Source organism: Manihot esculenta, chromosome 3, assembly GCF_001659605.2.
Source record: "Manihot esculenta cultivar AM560-2 chromosome 3, M.esculenta_v8, whole genome shotgun sequence".
In the NCBI taxonomy this organism is placed as follows: domain Eukaryota; kingdom Viridiplantae; phylum Streptophyta; class Magnoliopsida; order Malpighiales; family Euphorbiaceae; genus Manihot; species Manihot esculenta.
In genome coordinates this window covers 5,475,873-5,498,419 of record NC_035163.2, presented here as the reverse complement: position 1 = coordinate 5,498,419, position 22,547 = coordinate 5,475,873, and the positions used below count along the sequence as shown (strand labels likewise).

The following is a 22,547-nucleotide window of genomic DNA, read 5'->3' as shown; positions in this document are numbered from 1 at the left end:
ATAGGTCATCTGCAAAGCATAGGTGCTTAAGTTTTAGCCTCCTCCTTGGCCAAAACAGGTCCTCCTCTAATAATGTCAGGATCAATTGATGAACATCTTTGGTCAACCTTCCCCATGAGCTGTTTGTAGAATTCAACCTTCCCTAAGATTGATATAATTGGAAAATTAATAAAAAAATTATATTTTTTTAATATATATAAAAAAATAAAGTGAATAAAAATTATGAGATAGAAAAAATATATTTTTTTATTAAATGATATAAAAATCATGATGCAAGTAGTGCTGAAGAGACAGGTAGGCTACATTTAAATGAGGTTCTTAAATGTGAGTTTATTTTGAATGAATGACTATGTTTAGTTTTTTTTTTAAAAAAAAAAAGTTAGGAAATTGTTTTTTTACCAATCTAAGTAAATAATAATTTAATATATTTAAATTTAATAAATTAAAATTATATTTTACTAAACTTAATTATATTAATTTGTTTAATATAATTTTACTGAATTTAAATTTTTTAAATATATATTTTATTTTTATTAAATATAAATATTGAGTTAATAAATATGTGGATCTCTAAATATTTATATTGAGTTTAAACTCTAAATATAAATGTACTCACAGATTTAGTAAAATGCATCTGAATAAATATAAAAGATCTCAAATTTTACTTATTAAATTTCTGATTTCTCATTTTAAAAAAAAAAATTTATAAATATTATGTTTACCTCTAAAATGTAAATGTTGCTTGTATCATTAAATGTATGTAAAAAAAAATTTATAATTTCCATAACTTAATCATGATTTTTTTTTTAAAAGAAAACTAATATCTTTTTTTATTTTTTTAAAAAAGTCAATTGAGTAATATACACTTAATATTTAAGGTTTTTATTATAATTTAAACGTTTTAATTTTAAATTTTTTAAAGGTGTAGTAGGTTTGAAAGGTCAAAATTTATATTTAATTATAATTATAGCTAAAATTTTTAATTTTATATAATAAAATTTATTTTTTAAATTTATTGCAACTATAATCAATTTCTATTTGTAATAATGGTAATCAATATTTAATTTTTTAAATAATTTTGATACATGTACAATAGGTATTATTTATTTATTTTATTTAAAAATTATTTAAATTTTTATTATTCATACATCTTAAAATATCTAAAATATATAAAATATTCTTTTGAGATAATGATAAAAAAAAACTAAATTATGTGTACGATAATAAATATATTTCAAATTATAAAATTAATTAATATACTTTATAATAAACAATTCAATTTATTTATATTCTACTAACCGTTACTTTTAACAAAAGTATTATATTATCATCTTACTTGGCACAAATAAAATTAATATTTTGATATATCTGATAATAATATTTTGATATAACTAATAATAGTTAAATAATTTTAAATTTTACGAATTTTAATAATTATATCCTAACTTTTTATAATAAATATATTTAAATTTATTTTTTAATTTTAATTTGATTTATTTATAATTTTGAATAATATATTTTTAGGAATCAATAACTCACTTTTTAATTTTTTTTTATATCATAATACTATTCTCACTATTTAAAAAATTAAATATATTTATTATATTCATTTTAATTAGACCGAATAATCAGTTTAATAAATTTAAAATGAATAAATTTATTACACAAATTGTAGTTATAAATTAATTTGAAATTAGTCATTTTTTATTAATTGAACTGATTATTAATTTTTAATTCTATTAAAGTAAATATAACAAATATAATTAATTTTTCAAATTATGAGAATTATAATTCTTAATTCACTAGTGATATTGTTATCATAGCATTTATAGTCAATAACTACACAAAAAACTGTACTTGTATAGCAATAGGCTATTAGAAATATATCAATTATAAGTAAATTGAATTAAAATTAAAAATTAAATAAATTAAAAAATTAATTTATAATATATTTATTAAAAATGAGCGGATGAAATAATTATTTATTTAAATTATATTAAAATATTAATTTTTATACTAATAATATTTTTATTAAATCTAATGGTTAAACTTTAATGGTACAGAATAAATAAATTTAAGTAATTAATTTATAATATATTAATTAATTTTTATAATTTTTATAAAATTTAAATTATTTTTACAATCAAGTAGAAATATTTTATTTTGAATAAAATGATGGTTGACTATAATAAATATTAATTACATGAAAAATTCATTTATATGGTATTTTTTATTAATTAATATTATGTAATAGAACTTTATTTTATATCATTTCTATTGCTTACCATAACTCTTAGTGTAAGACAAAGGAAACGACCTGCCGTTTATCTCTCAGGATGGCATGGTTCATGAAGAAAACGACAGCCTAAAATAATTTGAAATAGTCCGCTTTCCCTCCATTGTCTTCACCGAACAGACACGAGCAGTCGAGAGCACCAAACCTCCAAATATGCCGTCAAAGATCAACGCATCTCAGCCTCTTTCTCTCTCTCTCGCAAACTCAATCCCACACCATCACGATGACGACGACGATTTCCAAATCCCTCTCTCACAATCACAAGCTTTCACTATTGCTTCAACTTCCAGACAACCCCTCAAACCCTCCAACAATTGCCGCCGGCCGCCCAAAAAGCCCAAGCGATCCACCAATCCCGGCAAGGAGAATGTCCCTTCCACCAGATCTCTACCGAATAATAAAACGCCATCTGTTACCGACGAGGAGTTCAACTTATACCAGAATTGCAGCTTGGATTTGATAGATTCGAGCATTGATTGCAGTCATAAAAACAATGATGTCAACGAAGATGAGCAATTTCAAGCGAAAAGTTTTGAAACTGAGAGTGTTAAGAGGAAGGAGGGACTGGAGGTGAATACGGGCTACTTGTGCAATTCGATAGAAGCTAGGCTTATTAGGTCGGGAGTAGATTCTGGAGTCAATCCCGTAGGTCAGGGATTGAATGAAGCTGATGGGTTAGAGGATTTCCACGAATATGGTGACATAGACGTTCTAATTAAGTTGTGTACTGATGATACAAGTGAGGAAAACAAGTGTATCAGTGGTGCGGATCATGGGGGTTGTTTGGTTCAGTGCCCACTTTGCGGAATTGACATTTCGGATCTGAGCGAGGAATCTAGACTAGTTCACACTAATGATTGTCTTGACAAAGAGGAGAAAAATGCTCAAGAAGTAAGCTTTATCTCCCCCTCCACTCCCCCAAATCTGCCTTTTTCTTTGTCATGTTATTGATTTATTTGGTGTTTTTAGTTAATCTTTTAATAAATATGGTTGTCTTGGGTAGTTGAGATTTGATGGATTTAGACTTCAGTTCTTCTATACTTTCTCTTTGCCAGATCAAGAGTGACTAAACATTTTGCTTGTTGGCTATGAGATGGTGTAAAGAATACTTTATGGTGTTCATTATGTGCGAAATAGCTGTTTCACTAACCGCCGCCTAGAAAAAATTACAGAATGGAATCAATATAGCTTTAGCTACTGGTAGCTTCGAAAGGCTTAAGGATTTTCTGCAGCGCTTTTTTGATATAAAGTGTGATCTGTGACTTGATTGATTAATGCATAATCCCTGTAGGTTGCGCCAGCAAACAGTGACAGGGGAAGTGACTTTGCACCACAAGCTGTTGATGATCTTGTTCATTCTCCTGGCCAAGTTGTTGATGTTCCCCCTGTAATTAACTGCTGGCTACGAAATTTGGGTCTAGAAAGATATGAGGAAGCTTTTGTTCGGGAAGAGATTGATTGGGACTCCTTAAAGTGGCTTACGGAAGAGGTATGATTAAATATAAAATTTGATAATTTGTTCTCAATCAAATTCAACTTCTAGAAACCTACTGCTTCACTCACTATATTCATTTTAATCTGTCTAGTTGTATGGTTAAATATTAAGTTTGAAATGTTAAATTACATCTGGCATGTGTTTGCTTTTTACCCTGCCCAATTGGTTGAAAACAAGAAATTGTTGATTGTTTAACCGGGTGAGTGGCAATTGAAGGTGAGTGCCAAAGAAAATTACAACCTAGAATCAATCCATGGGCCAACAACTCTTTTATGAGTAGGGTAATTGACTGCTCTTGGTCATTAGAAGTGCAAGTGATTAGGGAAGGAGGGTGCACCTAGTCGGATAAACTACGGATCAAAATTCTTGAACATCTGTCTTATGTGTTTTCTGTTTAGTGTGCAGGCATAAATGCTATTTGGGAATCTCATGCTTTCTTTTCTCTTGTAATTTTCCATTATATTGCTATTTCTTTCACTTGAAATGAATACCACTTAATAAATGGTCAATTTTCAATACTTTGCAGGATCTCTTCAGCATAGGCATTACTGCACTAGGTCCCAGGAAGAAGATTTTGCATGCTCTCGCTGAGCTTAAAAAAGGATGTAATACACATGCCTCTGCGGAAGTTGGATCATGTAGCGTCCATGAAGCAGGGATGCAAGTAGGGGCTTCCAAAGTTATTGGCAATGAAACTAGTAAACCAACTGCAAACAACTTGATCACAAATTATTTTCGTGTTTCTGCCAATGTTAGGAAGAAAACTGGCAGCATCTCTACAGAAAGGCAAGAACTAGGAAAGAGTCATCCGGACCATGTTCATAAACGTTTGAAAAAAACCAACCCAGTAAACAATCGAAAACTCAAAGATATTCCCTTGTGGTGCACCATACCAGGGACACCATTTCGGGTGGTAATGAGTCTATTGACCTTTCATCTCTTAGTTAATACAAATTTTCATGGAAATTGTGCTTAACATTTTGCCTCTTCTATTTTATAAGAAGTTGCTCTACTAGCTTTATACATTATAATTAATTATACAGATCCACTTAGAATGGTTTTAATTGTGATGCTATACTCAAAAGTGAAGCTAATGATTATCTTATTGCTTTTCCCTCTATTCATGATGTTTCTGGTTGTATTATTTATTTCATTCAAATTATATTTCTGCAGGATGCTTTCAAATATCTTAGAGGAGATTGTATCCATTGGTTTCTTACGCACTTCCATATGGATCGTAAGTTCATCTATGTTCATCCTGCTTTAGTTATCTTTATCTTGATATCCATATCAAAACTAGGAAATTCCTATTTCAAAGTAATTTTTTCCCTTTGTCATGTTAGTTGACATTCAATTTTTCCTTTTTTCTTTTGCTTTTTGTTTTATTGGCTCAATTTGTTCTGATTAAAAAATTCTGAGGCTTCTGCATAAGTTTCAGTCTAACATTGCCTGTATCATAATTTCCTTGGCGTAAACATTTTATCTTAATTTAAGATTGTGGCTTCTCTTCTCTAATTGTACCGCATGTGTCAAGGGAAGTAGGGGCTTAGCTTGCAAAATTAATGCCATTCAAATGCCCAACAAATCAACTATTAAACTAAATTTCAAGTTCTAATAGTTAATTATTTCGTCTCCTGTTTTCAGATTGTGAATTGATTTTCAATAAATTACTATGAAATAAATAAACTAATTCATTTTTCTCAAGGGAAACCACAAGTAGGGTGCACTTCCCTGTCTGTATGTAATTTCAAAGCAATGCATTTAAAGCTAAAAGCTAAAAGCTTGGCAATTCTGAGGGAAAATATTTCGTGATTGTTTTCACAGATTATCAAGGGTTAACAAGGTCCTTCTGCCATGGGAAGATTTATTGCTCCATGATCACAGCAAGACTTGTAAATATGAAGATTGGGATTCCTTGGGATAAATTACAAATTTTACCTCTCAACCAGACCATCAATATTGCTGGTGTTAAAGTGACATGCTTGGATGCAAACCACTGCCCAGGTTCCATCATCATACTCTTCGAACCTCCCAATGATAAGGTATGTTTCATATTCTATTCTTAAGACATTGTAACATGTTGTGGTTCTTAATTATCATTTTTGAGATTAATCCCAAAATTGATGTAAATGTATAGGCAGTTTTACACACGGGAGATTTTCGCTTTTGTGAGGAGATGGCAAGCATGACTGCTTTACAAATGTGTCGCATCCACACTCTCATCCTTGATACCACATACTGCAATCCCAAGGTGATTCTGCATTTGAGTAATTGCAGTTCCTCTTTCCTAGGAACTCTGCTGCAAAATAGAAAAAATAATAAGTCCACCTAATTACATTTCACTCGGCCAATTATGGATCTTTATGTTAGAAACTTTCCTCCCTTGGAGCTGAAGCTTACGAATGGGAGTCAACAGTCCTAGGTCCACTAGGAAGTTTGCACAGTTTTAGAAACCTGATAGTGAAGCAAAATCTACCACAAAAGGTAGAGTTTTTTTTAATTGTATTTTTAGAAACCTAATGTTGAATCGCACGTTAGTTTGGAATAAGGTAATTATCTCTTGAGCTAATTTAGGGTAAGTTAGACTTGAATCAAATTTAATATCGTATCAGAGTTTCCACTTATGTTAAATTTCCCATAAATATGTTACGTTCCGGTGTAATCTTGGGCGTGTGGGAATGTGTTGAATCTCACATTGGTAACTTGCTTTTTATAAAAATTTTAGGCACTCCTCCCTTTGAAAGTAAGCGTAGGGGTGTGTTGAATCCAAACCGAGTAGGGTGTGTTGAATTCCAAACTGATTTGGAACAGGGTACTTAGACACCTTTGCCTCTTAACCTAGCAATTTTTTGGCTGAATTAGACCTAATTTAAATTTAAGACTGGCATCAACTATAAGCCCACAGACAGTTCTGGTGGCATATAGGATAAAGCAAGGAAGAAATAGAGAAAGATGTGAAAGCTCTAATTTCAGATGAAGCTCCTAAATCTAGCATGATTTTCCTCACCAGTGTCTGCACTGTTGAAACTAAAAAAAGGTTACAGCGCACTTTATGAAGTTTAGTGACTTGCTCCTAGCTCTAAGCTTCTCGTCAAAATAAAATATAAAATACAAAAGCTTAGCAATAGGTAATTCTGCATCACTCATCCTCATTTTTTTTTCCTTTAACCAAAGAGCATCAGCTCACATTCAATTTATTTCAGATGAAAATCTGTATGGTATTGGTGATTGAAGTTAATATTATACCATGATTTATTGCAGTATGACTTTCCAAAGCAGGAGGCTGTAATACAGTTTGTCATTGAGGCCATCCAAGCTGAATCTTTCAACCCCAAAACTCTTTTTCTAATTGGAAGCTACACTATTGGTAAGTTCTCACTTCCTCTCTCCCCCCTCCCAAAACTCTCTATATCTCTCTCTCTGAATCCTTATCTTTATCTCTCTCTCCATCCCACATGCCACCTCTCATTTTTTGTTCATCATTACTATTTTCTTGCAAAAGGAAAGGAAAGACTGTTCTTGGAGGTTGCTCGCTTACTTCGTAGAAAGGTTCATGTTACAGCGGCAAAGTTCCGTCTATTAGAATGCTTAGGGTTCTCGAAGGAAGATATGCAGTGGTTCACATTAAATGAACAGGAAAGCCAAATTCATGTGGTGCCTATGTGGACACTAGCGAGCTTCAAAAGACTAAAACATATATCCAATCAATATGCGGTGAGTACATTCTTCATGCTTGTTTTGAATAATCGAATTTCAAAATTACCTTTCAATTTGACTTTGATGCTGAAGTAAAATCTGATTTCTCTGGAACTGGACTTTGACGATTTAAATCTGTTATGAAATGACCGAGTTAATTCACTATTGAGACAGGACATGAAACAGCAAATTTTGTAAATAAATTGAGCTGGTATTATTTTAGCTATTGAACTGAGAAATTTTCTCCTTTGTTCAGGGTCGATTCAGTCTTATAGTTGCCTTCTCGCCAACTGGCTGGACATTTGGTAAAGGGAAGAAGAAGTCCCCAGGTAGAAGGTGGCAACAAGGAACAATCATAAGGTAAAATCCTAGTCTGTCTCATAATCTCACGGGTTGTATGAAATGATCTAATTACCTATTCATCTTTAAAAAAAGGAAAATAATTATTTATTATTTCTACTATGTCAAAACTCACTAATTAATCTCTTTATTTTGAAAAATGCATTAAAACATTACAGACGTTTTAAAAAGTTTATTAATTAATTTTTTCGTTAATTTTATATTTATTAAATATAATAAAAAAAATCTAAAATACCTATTATACAGAGTGATTTATTAGTAAATTTTAAAATGAGAGACTAATTAATAGACTTTTTAATATACTAAATATATTTTAATATATTTTTTAAAATATAGAGATTAATAAGTTAGTTTTACAGTGTCATAGAACTAAATAATAGCCCATCCTTGTAGAAAACTTTGAATAATTTTTAAATGTAGATACTTAAAAATATCTATTTTCTTCATAAAACAGAACCCTCTATCAAAAACCATATAGCCAACCATTAATTTGCTTTAACGTGTAACAGGTATGAAGTTCCTTATAGCGAACATTGCAGTTTTACAGAGCTTAAAGAGTTTGTGAAGTTAGTATCTCCTGAAAAAATAATACCAAGTGTGAATAATGATGGACCAAATTCTGCTGATTCCATGGTTTCCCTTCTGTTATCTTGATTGATTCACTTCAAGTCTTCAAGCTGTAAAAAACCCTTGTCTTTGGTTGAAACGCCATGCTTCTAATTTCTAAAGAGAAAGAAGGCAGTTATCTGCTACATTCATCTGTATGGTATATCTTGTGATAGTCAGGTTTCAGGACCCTACAGATTGTATATTCCAAGGATGAAATAGCATTGTGTTAAATTAGAGATGAAAAATGTGATTATAGCACAGTTGTTGGTGTTATGGAATTATAATAACATCAAAAGAGTTAAGATTTTGTTTGTTTGAAATAATTTAATAAAAAAACTTTAAATTCATTGAAAGTGTTAAATTCGATTATTATTTGATTTCTTAAAAAGTGAAAATTCTTCTTCCTTTTATTATAGGGAAGTAACTTGCTCTTCTTAAGTTATCTCTTGAAAATTTTAATTTTTTAGAAATAATTTATTTTAATCAAATAAGATTTAAGTGAATTCTTATAATAGCAAGCAATATTTCATTTTTTCAAAAATGAAAATTTTTAAATTAAAAAGAATTAAATTCGAAAAATGATCTTATAAAGTGGATGATGAAAGGTTTTGCTTGTCAGCAAATTGCATCTCAAGCATATTGATATTGTTTCAGTATAATTATCTCTCACAGCCTTGCAAACCTTTCCAAATCCAAATTGTTGAGAGAAAATCTGAATCAATCTAACGAGCTATTTGTCTAATGAGACAACTAATAGCTAAATTGAGAGAAAATTCAATTGAATTTTATATATATAAATTTTTTTAATTTTAAAAAAATAAATCCTTTTATTTTGAAGATGAAAATTAATAAATAAAATATTGAATTGAATTCTTATAATTTTCTTTTGTTCGAAACAAGATGTTTATGTTCTTTTTATTTTCAATTCAACTATTGAATGTTTCCTAATAAAAGCCTACAAACGCTTAAATACAGAATTGAAAAAGTCAAATGTTATAATTGTCCTCACAATAAACCACAGCTCACTCTTCATCATAGTAAATATTTGGGCATTGTGTGTGATTAAAATCTTTTTTTATTATTATTATTTTCACATGCAAAATCTATTATATTAAAAGTTTCATTGGACCAAGTATAGAATCATGGGAAATTTAAGCCTAGAGCCCAGTGCATCGCTCATACCAACTGCCCAAGATCAGTATCGCCCAAACAACCGCCTCCACTGCTTCCTTCTCAGCCACAGGCAAAGAGAGAGAGACGCACAGAAACCCCATCAACGGCATTGCCCACAAAATAAAAAAGGAAGAGAAAATAAAAACAGAGACATGCACAGCCAACACCAATCAACCATCACGCAAACAGCAACTAGCAAACCAAGCAACCAAAGACCACCACAAATTTGAACTTCAAATTTTCGCTGACTAACATCGTTCACAAGAAAGAGACACAATAAAGTTCATGACCTCTTAATAGCCAACAAGAGAGAGCAGCTAGACGTGGCAGGGCAGTTCTCGAAATGTCATTATTAATAATAACAATTCTCCTTCCAAATGAAAAATATTGACAAGAAATCTTATGACTGATAGGTAAATACCAACAAACATAAACCTAAATGCAAAAGAAACTTCAAACAACATTGATATAGAAAAAAAATAAAGATTTATACCATGTGACAAAGAAAGGGTTTTGAAATTGAAATCTCGTTTCTATCAATATCAAAAAAATTCAGACCGAAACTTTCTCTCTATTTTCTCTCTTTCTCTCTTTGACAAAAATTATAACAGTTTGTTATATTCTTATTATTGTTTGTATCATGGTAAAGTGGCAATACCAATTAGGTTTTTCATGCATTATTTTCAGTTTAATTAAAGTTCATACCATAAAATTTTTAAAAGAAAAAAATATTTTTATATTGTCTGATCTCAAAAATTTTAAATTACAAAGGCTAAATATATATTTTGCTAACTTTTTCAAAAAAAATCTTTTTACGCTTCAATTTTATAGTCATTATTTTTATTTATTTAACTCATAAATTATAAATAACGACAACATAAAAAATAAAATAAAATAAAATAAAATCAGTGCTTAATTACTTGTGTGTTTCTTCTCATGTTTGTTAGTACGCTTTTCTTCTTTTAATTCCTTTTATCCAAATTCCGAGCAAATAAATCTGCGATATAATATTTGTTTTTCAAATTGTTATATTTTTTTTTTGGAGTATAATTTATAAATACACTTTAAATATTATTATTTAGTATGAATTAATTTTTATAAAGAAATATTTAAAAATACTTTGGACTGGATTGAAAGATTTCAAAAGTCCAAGATATTGTCTAGTATTTTTTTTTTTTTTTTTTACAAAAAGGGAGTAAAAAAAAACAAGCTTTTTCCTGAAGCAAACTCTAATTGTAGTATCCAAAATGATATAATAAATAATATTTATAAAGTTAAAAAAATAAATATTATAACTAATTTAATTATTATTATATTTTTAATTTATTTATTATATTTTATAATTTTAAATAATTTATTAAATATATAAACTATTTTTTTAATTTGTAAGCTGTTTTAGTCAGATCATATGCACCTGAGGCTCTAACTATCTCACTCGTCATCGACATTAAGAGAGAATCCAGGCGCATCGATAGCTAATGGTAGAGATGGCGGCCAATTCTCCAGCTAATTCATATCGTTTCCTGCAGCCAACCAATGCAAGAAAGGGGAGCGGATCTCTGTTAGGCTTCTATTTACGGCTAGTTTTGTCCGCCAATTTTGCTGGAAAATCATGGGATCAAGAAGAGAGAAATTGCAACTTCCAGCGCCATTTCCATCCAAACTCCAGCTTTGACGATAATGATACACATTGATGATAAGGCCAAGTTCCTAAGATATCTATAAGACAGCCTGAAAAGAGACCCAAGCCCAATAAGAGAAAACCACGTAACCCTTGAGCTAGGAGCATTGCTCATGGGTAGCAAGCCACTAGTAGTCATAGAAACAGCTTCTTCATAGAGCAGATCAACACTGATTGAGGATGACGAGAGCTCCACTCTTTACAAGATCACTCAGAATCAACAAAAAGAAGAAAAAGAGGCAACTGCCAATAGCAGAAACATTTCTTACCCTTAAAGCAGCTAAGAATAGGACCTGATTTTGTCCATCTGAAGCCGGCAAGACAGAGCTCCTTTTAGGTCCTCAGTCCAAGACAGAACCGAAATTATCAAACGCTTGCGCTTCATCACTTTCTCAGAACAGATCAGTAAGCAATATTACACAAATTCACTACCAATTCAATAATTTCAACAATCCACTTCAAGTAATTGCAAAATAATTATTATAAAATGACAATTACATCAATAACAGTTTACCTAAAAAGAAAAAGGTAAAAAACACTCAAACAAAGAAAAAGGAAACAAAACAGCAGCTATTTGGATGCACAATCTCTCTCAATCTCAAGCCTTTTGTATAGATCTAAACACATCCAATATTGGTAGCAGAGAAGTTACCTGGAGAGCTGCAACGTCGGCAATTCATTGCAGAAGAGCTTCAGATGTCGAAAGGAGTAGTAGCATCAGTGATTCATCACAGGAAGGGCTTCAGTCCATCGAAGGGAGTAGCGAAGGGGTTTGTTGAAGGGAGTAGCAGCGGCAACGATGAGTGGCGATGAGTTGTCTTCTTCTTCACAAGGAGAGATCTAGTCAACTTGAGGGATGAGAAGAGAAGAGATACACAAATGGGACTTAGAGGGAAAGGAGAGGATATGGAGAAGAGAAAGGGGGTAGCTGCACAAATGGTACTAGTGTTTTGTAATATTCTTTATATACGGAGCGGGGTAGTCTGGTTCAGTCTTTTCATCGACGGAATTGACTCGAAAATAAAAATTTTAAAAATTAATAATAAAATTAAACTTAATAAACCGAATAAATTGAATAATTAAATTATTTAATTTAATTTAATTTAATTTTTAATTAAAAATCAAAAATTGCACAGCCTCTAATAATAATTATTCTTAATTATTTAAGCTAACTTGTAGTAGCAGAGATAATTAAGTAATCGAATGTCGGCTCATAACTTATTTTAACTATTACCGTATTATATCAAATGTGATAAATTATGTCAAAATTTTTAGCACAATTATAGAATTTATTTGACCCAAAATTTAATCGAAAAATATTTAAAATTTCTATAAATAAATAAACGCTAAAACCGCAAAATATTTTTCGGCATTAAAAGAAAATATGTAAAAATTTATAAATATTTACAGCATTTAAAAAATTAATAGATAGAAAATATTTTTCACATTAAAATAAAAATTAAATTGTAAATAGAAAATAATTTTTACATTAAAAAAAATTATTTTTTAATATGAAATCATGTTTTAGACTTCAAAAAATTTACTTGAGTTGATAAATTTACTATTTTTAAATTATAATTAAATAAAAAATAAATTATTTTCTTCAAAAATATTATTTATAAAATCTGTTTCCTATAACAAATTTTATTACAGATAATATTTTTATATATAACTTATTTTCTATAATAAAAAAGGAGACTTTCTTCAAACAATACAACACAGTTTTGTTTGAATGTATTTCTTATAAGAAAAAAAAATTGAATTCTGTTAATGAAAATTTAATTCATAAAATATTTTTTTAATTAAATTTAAGATATAAAATTTAATTGAATTCATTTATTTTAAATAAATTAATATTAAATTTAAATTAATTTATATTTTTTATTATTCTAAATAATATAATTCAATATTAAAATATATTAAATTCATATCTCAATAATTTAAATCTCATTAAGTATTTAAATATTTGAATATTCTATAATTTTAAATAATTTAATAAAATCAAAATCATAATAGAATATTATCTATATCATAATAGAATATTTATTTGATAGAATTTTATATTCTATTTTATCTACAATTTCATATTATATTCAAAGTTTATTTCTAATGGTTAATTCATAATTCAATCATTACATAGATTAAGCATAGGAGATAGAATTTGCAATATTCAGTTCAAATCAAAAAATCGATCGAATCGAATTAATTTAAAAATTCAGTTCGGTTATTTATTCATTTTGGTTTAATTTGACTTTTAATTTTAAAAATTTCAATTATTTTGGTTTGATTCGATTTTAATCCGAAAAAAAATTAAAAAATTCAAACCGAATCGATTAGTAAAAATAATATGTTATTTTCAATAATACAGAGAAATTAGATTATATTAAAATTAAAATATTTTAATTAAATTTTAAAATATTAAAAATAAAAAAGTAAAAAATAAAAAATTTATTAAAAATTAAAATCAAACCGAATAAGATTGGTTCGATTCAATTTTTAATCAAAATCAGTTTGATTTGATTTTTATAAATAGTAAAATTTTAATTTTTGATTTATTTAATTCGATTCAATTTAATTTTAAACTGAATCGACCGAATGTTCACTCATAATCGAAGGTTATTAAAATAACTCATATGGTATTCTTTTCTATTTTATAAGTTCATACTCGAAAGATTATAATATAAATAATAGCACTAAATATAAATATTTATTTTATGAATAACAATAATTTTTATTACACTGAAAATATTTTTTATCACTATTATTAATATTTCCATAATATTTAAAATTTAAATTTTATATTTTTTACTAGTCAAAAATATAAATTAAGATGAACTCTATTTTTTTAAAAAAATTAATAATATAATATAATAAATTTTTTAATATTATTTATAAATATATTAAATATTAATACTTAATATTAAATTAAAATTTAAATAAATAGTTGTTAATTAAAAAACACAAAGCAATTTTGAAGTTGAAATAAACAAAAATTAAAGAAAAAATGGGATTTCAAGGACTTTTGATACAAATAGTCTTAATTAAAATTATTTATGGTAGTATCTTGACAATTTTAATAAAATTTATTTTTAAATATTTAAAATTAATTTTTATATAAAAATTTTTAAAAATTGAATTTTTATATTTTTAATTTTATTAAATATAAAATTTAAAAAATTAGTTCATTTAAATTTTCTTAAAATTAATCATTTCAAATAGAGGAATGAAGAAGAAATTCAGAAATTAACGGAGGGCCAAATAAAAGCAAAGGTGTTTTTTAGCACGTGGGGGTCATTAGGCTGCTGTGACGTCACATTCATATTTACGTCGCAATTGACAAAAAATATATAATCCAATACTATAATATCTAAGTTTTTTATCAAGATTCTGTTTTTTTAGCAGGTTAAAAAATTATTATTAATAAATATAATTAAATAAATACTTATTATATCTATAATTATAAAATTTTTTATCCCTTAATCGATCAAATTTTTAAAATATTTAATAATTAATTATATTTTTTTATAATATAAAAAATAATAAATATAAAAGTTAAAATATATATTTTACAGTAATTTATTATATTTATTTATTTTATTAATTTATTGACTTAAGTGTTAGAAGAAGTGTTAAATTAGTTATAGATACGAGTGAGCAGAATTTAGTTTTAACTAAAAAAATTGTTCAAACTAAATTAATTTAAAATTTTAGTTTGATTTTTTATTTATTTTAATTCGGATTGATTTTTAATTTTAAAAATTTTAGTTATTTTAGTTCGGTTTGGCTTTAATTAGAAAAAAATCAAAAAAATCGAATCGAACCGATTAGTGATAATAGTATATTATTTTTAATAATATAAAAAGATTAAATTATATTAAAATTAAAATATTTTATTAAATTTTAAAATATTAAAAATAAAGTGTAAAAAATAAAAATTTTATTAAAAATTCAAATTGATCAAACAGAATTAAACTAGATTGGGCAATTTGATTTGATTTTTAATTAAAATCGATATGGTTTGATTTTCATAAATACTAAAATTTTAATTTTTGATTTATTCAATTCGATTTAATTTTAAATCAAACCGATCGAATACTCACCCTCAAGTGTAGACGCCAATCACCTCATAAATACTAAAATTTTTTTGATCCCGCAACATAGAAAAGTAGGAGTGAGTATTCAATTAATTCGGTTTAAAATTGAATTAATTTGAATAAATTAAAAATTAAAATTTTAGTATTTATAAAAATTAAACCAAATTCATTTTGACGAAAAAATAAATTAAATCAAATTAATTTTATTCGATTTGATTTAATTCAGTTTAATCGGTTATACTTTTTAATAGTTTTTTTTTTATTTTTTATACTTTATTTTAATACTTTAAATTTTAATATTTTAATATTAATTATAGTGTAATCTCTATATTATCAAAAATAATATATTATTATTACTAATCGATTTAGATTGATTTTTATAATTTCTTTTATTAAAACTGAATTGAATTAAAATAATTAAAATTAAAAATTAAAATAAATTAAAATAAAAAAATTTTAATTAAAATTTTAAATTAATTCAATTCAATTAATTTTGGTAATTTGAATCCAACAATAGAGGTTTTCTCACGTTGGAGAGATATGGAAATGAGATTTTTTTTTATAAAAAAACAAAAGTAAATTATAGCATAATTTCTTAAAATTTAATAAAATCTACCGTTTAATTTCTATCATTTTTATAATAAATAATTTTATTTTAAAATTTTATTTTATTAATAAAATAGTTATTAAAATTTACCTTTTGACTATAATTTACTTTTTTATATATTATTTTTACAACAGTTTAATTTTTTTTATTTTAATAATTTATAACCATTTAATTTTTATAATTTTAATATTTATAATAATTTAATTATTTTAATTTGAATTGACTTTTTCAATTAACAGTGACAAATTTAATTAAAAAATTATTTTGTTAATAAATTGAAAGTTTTAGAAATTAAATTATTTATTATTAGATTTTGTTTATTTGTGAAAAATATTTTATATTTGAAAAATATTTTCTGTCATAAAAAAATTTTTATAAATTAATATTTTTAATAAAATAATTTATTTTTTATTATTTAAGTTTAATTTAAAAAATAAAATTTATTAGCAAATTTATATAAAAAAGTCTTAATAAAAATTTTAAATAGTGGAAAATAACTTTTTTTAATAGTGAATATTATTTTTCTTAAAATAGTTTATTTTTTCTTTTGATTAATAAAATATTTTGTCGTAGTGATGACCGCTAGATTTCATTATTTCAGTCTGAAACCTGACCCATAACAACAACCATTTATTTGAAGGCTTTTACGTCCTCCACATGAATCAGGTCCAGCCCACTCGATTTTAAGACCGGACGCCTTCTTAAAACTTTCAAATTGGGTCGGCCCAGTCTTTTCGGCCCGCAGCTCAGACCTCCTCTGGGTTTCAGTCCTAATCTCACCTTCCATCCCGGTCCGAAAGAAAAAAGGTGGTCAGCCCATTCATCTTGTGGGTCCATCCGCATGCGTATCAGGGAAATTAAATGACCGTTACACATGAAGCAGAGATCTGATATTTTCGTATGTCCGTATCCGTATGACAGAGACAGGTGGCCCAATGGCGATGAGACTGTTACACGTTACTGACTGACAGACAAAAGAAAAGAATAAAAGGGAAGAAGTATTATCCTCTCATAATAAGCTGACAATTCTTGTAAAACTCTATATTTTTGGATTTCAGATTATCAATTTTAAATATTAAAACATATAAAAAATATTTTTATAAAATAAATGGAGCCTTGGAAAGACTTAAATTATAGATTTTATTAAATTTAAAGGATTATAATATAAATTATAAAAGAAAATTGAAATTAAAAGCTAAATATTTAGCTCCAAACTGCAAAACAGAGGCGAACCAAAGTCTAAAACCAGGTCTCAATTGACTCCCGCAATAGAAAAATTATTAAAAAAACCATTATTTTGAGAAAATGAGAAGAATGGATACATTCACCCAATTTTATACAAGAGGGTTTTTGAAAGTTTCATTTAACTTGTAGCAATTAAAAAAAATAAATGAAAATTATATTTTGAAAAATTACTATCAGGTCTTAAATTTTGGACAAAATTTATTAATTCAGCTCTGTTTCAAAATCTTCTTCTAAAATTAAACCTATTCAGTCTCTCTTATTAATACTGAAATAAATTAATTAAAGGTTTCTTTCATAGAAAAATCAACTAAAATATTTAATTTTTTTTAAATAAATAGGTGATTTTAAATTAAATATGAATTAATAAATTTCACTTCAAGAAAATAATAAAATAATGACGAAATTCACTGATCAACTTATAAAAAAAATGTTAGTAAAGTGAATTATAGATCGTTTGTAATATCAAGGATTCAAAATTAATTTTTTTAATATTTTATAGAAATTCAAAAATTTAATAGTAATTTTTTCTTACACGTAAATATATATTGATATTACAATCGTAAAATTTCTCAAAAAAAAAAAATTAGGGTTATAAATATACACAATTATTTAATTTTAGGAGATAAATCTATCTCGCAACTGGATGTATACATTTAATTTTGATATGGGACAGGAAAAAAATTTGTCCATTTCCCTCTTGTGACTACTAGGCATCAAATTCTCGCCAGACTTGGTAGTATTATAATTAATTCGATGAACCATGCAAAAATAGGAATCAGCGAGTCCGGCAGCTAAAATTCGCCGGATTCCTGATAAAATTCTCCGTGAAAATCTTCAAAAGTTCCAGAGAAATGATTGGTGGGAATAAGCCTCATCCCCATTTTGATTGTCATCATTATTCCCATTATTGATATGATAATCATCAAAAACATATGGCTGTGATGGATAATACTGGTTGCCCAACCCTGGATACATTCCATACTCCGGAGCTCCCTCAGTAGAGTCCAACTCATTCAGAATCGATGACCAATCTATGGTATCACTATCCACCTGCGCCGCCCCATCCGACGATGACGACAAGCACTGATCCATCACTTGCGATGATGATGATTCACCTACGCTAGTAGTTGTACTCCTTATCATTCTTGAGTTTTCATTCGCAAACCTCGCTGCAACCACTTGGATTTCCTGTGGACTCAGTGACTGCCCGCCGGCAATGTTTGGTGGATTATCAGGGAAGTTGAATTTCGCTTCTCGACCACGCAGACAATACAAAGCAGCATCGAATGCAAGCGCAGCCTTTTCTGCTGTATCAAAAGATCCTAACCATATCCTTTCTCGGCTGTTCGGAAGTCTGATTTCAGACACCCATTTCCCCCATTTTCGTTTCCGTACACCTTTGTACTTGGGTTCATGATTCTTGTCTGATGATGGCTGCTCCGATGATGTTCCTGGTTTCACCATTGGCTTCGTCTTCTTACCAAAAAAAAATATATATTCGAGAACCGTCGGGAAGGAAAATTGAGCGGATTACGGTGGACAATGAAAATGGCGGCTCTGTGGAGAGATTTATATAGTGGGGGAGGGATTTGAAGTGTGTTGAACTCTAAGCGTGTTGATTTGAAAGTCAGAGACTAGAGTAAGAGTAGAGAAGTAGAAGCGGCGGAAACGTGGCAAAAAGCAAATGACGTGGCAACGCGGATGGGTCAGATAATAGAAGCACGTGTGTTGATTGAATTATTTTATTTTATTTTATGTTATTATTTCAAAGTCGTGGGTTAAATCGTACGGTTCTTGGTGAACCTCAGGTCGCTGGAGGTTTCCTTGTACCGTGATTCTTCCAAACACCCCTTCCTTGTTCGCTCACTTGCCGTTTGTTGCTTCAGTGGAGAGAAAGGGCACAGACATGTACGTAGCGCCAAGGTGCCATGCTCCCCCTCACTTTTTAAAATTTTCTATAACCATTTAAAATATTTAAACAGTATTTGATAAATATTTTGAAAAGTCAAAATACAACCGATAAATAATTAATATGAAATTTATTCGCTACAATTAGCTTTATGCTTATAGTTATTTTTTATTTAAAGTATATTATACAGACTATTATTTAATTCGATAAAAAAATCAATAAAATATACTTAATTTTATACATAGTGAATGTATTTAATTTTTCATACGAGTCTTTTAATATCCACTCTTGAAAAAATGACTTATAAAATTAAAAAAAATAATAAAAAATCTATCAAAATATTTCGATAGAAACTCTCCGACATTTAAATCGGCTCTCAAACTTTATAATAATGCATTGTGGAAAAGACAAAAAAGGAAGAAGCAGGGGAGGAAGAAGAGAAAATGAAGTTGTGTGAGAGTATGGAAAAGAGAGTCTGTCCCTTTGTTTTTTGGGTTAAATCAGCTGCATATATATCATAGTTCTTTTTGAATTAAATCACTTATTATTTATATGTTATTAATTATATTAAATTAATTTTTATATTAATAAATTATTTAAAATTATAAGACATAATAATTAATTAAATATATTATAAATAAAACTTAAAATAGTTATACTATTTATTATTATATAATAAAAAATATAGATAGGTATGAAAATAATTATATTTTAGAAATTATATTTTATATAATAAATTAATATTTTTATATTTACTTCATTAATATAATAAACAAATATATATTGTTATTAGATATTTTACATATTAATTATACATTTAGGTATAATTTATCAAAATATTTAATATATATCCACTAAATGCTATTAATTACAATCAACAATCTGCTACTAACTATTCATAACAGTTTAAATCTAAGTAATTTGATCTTAATTTTAAATAAATAAGAAAATTATTATTAAATTTCTAATTTAAAAAAAATTAATTAATCTCTATTTGAAATGCAATTAAAATGTTTTTTTAATTTATAAAATCTTTTTTTATTTTTTTATCAAAAAATCCATTAACTTATTTTAAATATATATATTCAGTCCATATGCTTATTACTTAATATCTTGTAAATTTAAATATATATACACCAGTTAATTTCTCTAATTAAAATTAAAATAAATTATTAACAAATTACTAAATAATTTAATTTTATAAAATACAAAAATATTTTGCTCATATAATTTTAATACACAAATAAATTTAGTAAATTTTCTAAAAATTTAAAAATTTAATTATTCTTTCATATATAAAACCATAATTTTAAATATTATTTCTATAACATTAGTCTGGCTTCTCTATTATTTTTCAATTCAGAAAATTTATTTCTAATTTTTAAAATTTCAACTTCAAGTATTTTTTTTAAAAATATTTATAAGGTAAGTTATTCAATTATTATTTAATTTATTTTTATATAATATTTTTTATTATTAAATGGTAGTATTTTTTTTACTCTATTTATACTATTAGAATTACATATTAGATTATTTAAATCTATAAAATAAAATTTAAACTTAAAAAAAAGTTATATGAGTAATGATTAAACTAGTTAAATAGCTTTATAAATAATTTAAATTAGAAAACTAAATCTAGAAAAAAAATGAATTTAATAAGTTAAGTTAAATTATTCAAATTTAAAAAAAATCTAAAATAGACAAGATAATTCAACTTGCAAAATTTTATGAATGTTAATTTTCTATTAGTACTTTAAAATTCAATTTGATAATCTTATTTTTAATATAAATATGTACAACTATCTTTCTAAAACGAGTAAAATTAGACTTTTTCATGTAAGTATTCGGTCAATTTAGTTTAAAATTGAATTAAATGAAATAAATTAAAAATTAAAATTTTAGTATTTATAAAATTCGAATCGAATTGATTTAAATTAAAAATCAAATTGAATCGATCTGATTTGGTTCGATTTAATTCGGTTCGATCGATTTGAATTTTTAATAAATTTTTTATTTCTTACACTTTTTAGTATTTTAAAATTTAATTAAAATATTTTAATTTTCATATGATTTAATCTCTCTATATTGTTGAAAATAATACACTATTATGACTAATCGGTTCAATTTAATTTTTTTAATTTTTTTTAATCAAAATCAAACCAAATCAAAATAACTGAAATTTTTAAAATTAAAAATCAAATCAAACTAAAATAAATAAAATACTAAACTGAATTTTTAAATTAATTCAATTCGATCGATTTTTTTAGTTTCAACCGAATACTGCTCACCCCTAATGACTAGAGCGATTTCTTTTTTCAGCCTCTGTGAATAGGGTCCCTTTTTTCTTTGGTTGTTGGGGTTCTTTGTGTTAAGGTTCTAGAATCTTAGAGGGACTAAAATATAATTTTTCCAACATAGTATTTTTCAGAAACAAGATGGGTAGAAATTAAGTATAAAATAATAGTATCAAAAGTGTTATGTTAGTTTCTTGTAATTCCTTTTTATGTATTTATTAAGAGGCGTCACCTCAGACATATTAATATCTTCTCCTGCTATAGCTCAACTTGTCCTTAAGGCTCAAGGCTTTTTAGGGGGAGTGATTAGTTGGCCACCAGTGAGGACGGGACCCAGCTGGCCACTGTAGGTCTATCGAGTCCCCGTGTTGTGCCTGAGGACCTTTGTGTTGAATTGTGTAATGACTGTTTTGCCCCTGAAATGAAATGAGTAGCCCTTTTATCAAAATATCTGTGTCTACATGTGATACTTTGGTTGCTCATACCTTTATACTTGTTGGATGTGAATATCTACTCGATATGTATTTATCTTACTCGCCTTAATAGCATTCTAGCCTCTTGACTAACCAACATGTTTCGTTGTGCAGATTATCATGTAGATAGATCGGCTGACTTGTCTTAATAGTGTTTAAGTCAAGTGCCACACGGTTCCAACTGAGTGTCAAAATTTGGGCCCGTGAAACTTTGGTGCATTGGTACTGAACTCCTTTCTCAAGCTATAATTCTTTTGCTATTGAAAATGTGATCGGTTGTTGGTACTAGAGTTTTAGAGAATTCTTAATGGTGACCCATATTTATTATAGACTGAAAATGTCGGGAATTGATTATTCTGTCCGATGTGGTTAATAATTGAGCCTTGAAGGAATCGATGGCTTTCTCTGTTTTGTTTGGTGCTTCGACTTCCTTTTCCTAGCCATGGATTGTGGATTGTTTTCGTGTTAGTAGTTGCAGCAGTGAGGCGGTTGACTATGGTTCAAGAAGCACAAGTTTCAGCTTTCCAGAATTCTCTAAAGGCTTGGGTTATATAGGTTGATTTGGGTTGCTTAGTTTATGAGTTTGCTCTTGATGGGTTGTTCAGTAGCACAATG

General features: G+C 27.2%; 2 protein-coding genes across 2 annotated transcripts; one reads left to right on the top strand and one right to left on the bottom strand.

Annotated features, from left to right (window-relative positions):
- The first annotated feature begins 2,393 nt into the window (after window positions 1-2,393).
- Window positions 2,394-8,610, top strand: LOC110611016. The gene is made up of 10 exons (XM_021751116.2): window positions 2,394-3,187; window positions 3,588-3,785; window positions 4,318-4,704; window positions 4,965-5,028; window positions 5,616-5,833; window positions 5,929-6,042; window positions 7,053-7,158; window positions 7,294-7,505; window positions 7,744-7,847; window positions 8,357-8,610. The coding sequence occupies exons 1-10, from the start codon at window positions 2,450-2,452 to the stop codon at window positions 8,499-8,501; spliced, it is 2,286 nt and encodes a 761-aa protein (XP_021606808.1). The 5' UTR covers window positions 2,394-2,449; the 3' UTR covers window positions 8,502-8,610.
- A 9,217-nt stretch (window positions 8,611-17,827) lies between these two features.
- LOC110611162 (ethylene-responsive transcription factor ERF017) lies at window positions 17,828-18,808 on the bottom strand. The gene has a single exon (XM_021751313.2). The coding sequence runs from the start codon at window positions 18,718-18,720 to the stop codon at window positions 18,091-18,093; it is 630 nt and encodes a 209-aa protein (XP_021607005.1). The 5' UTR covers window positions 18,721-18,808; the 3' UTR covers window positions 17,828-18,090.
- Window positions 18,809-22,547: the final 3,739 nt, after the last annotated feature.

Bases quoted from the DNA above. Each gene is read 5' to 3' on its own strand.
- LOC110611016 (XM_021751116.2), top strand. From the start codon at position 2,450: ATGCCGTCAAAGATCAACGCATCTCAGCCTCTTTCTCTCTCTCTCGCA. The intron at 3,786-4,317 runs GTATGATTAAAT...AATACTTTGCAG, and splicing joins TAAAGTGGCTTACGGAAGAG to GATCTCTTCAGCATAGGCAT. The intron at 7,159-7,293 runs GTAAGTTCTCAC...TTCTTGCAAAAG, and splicing joins AATTGGAAGCTACACTATTG to GAAAGGAAAGACTGTTCTTG.
- LOC110611162 (XM_021751313.2), bottom strand. From the start codon at position 18,720: ATGGTGAAACCAGGAACATCATCGGAGCAGCCATCATCAGACAAGAAT.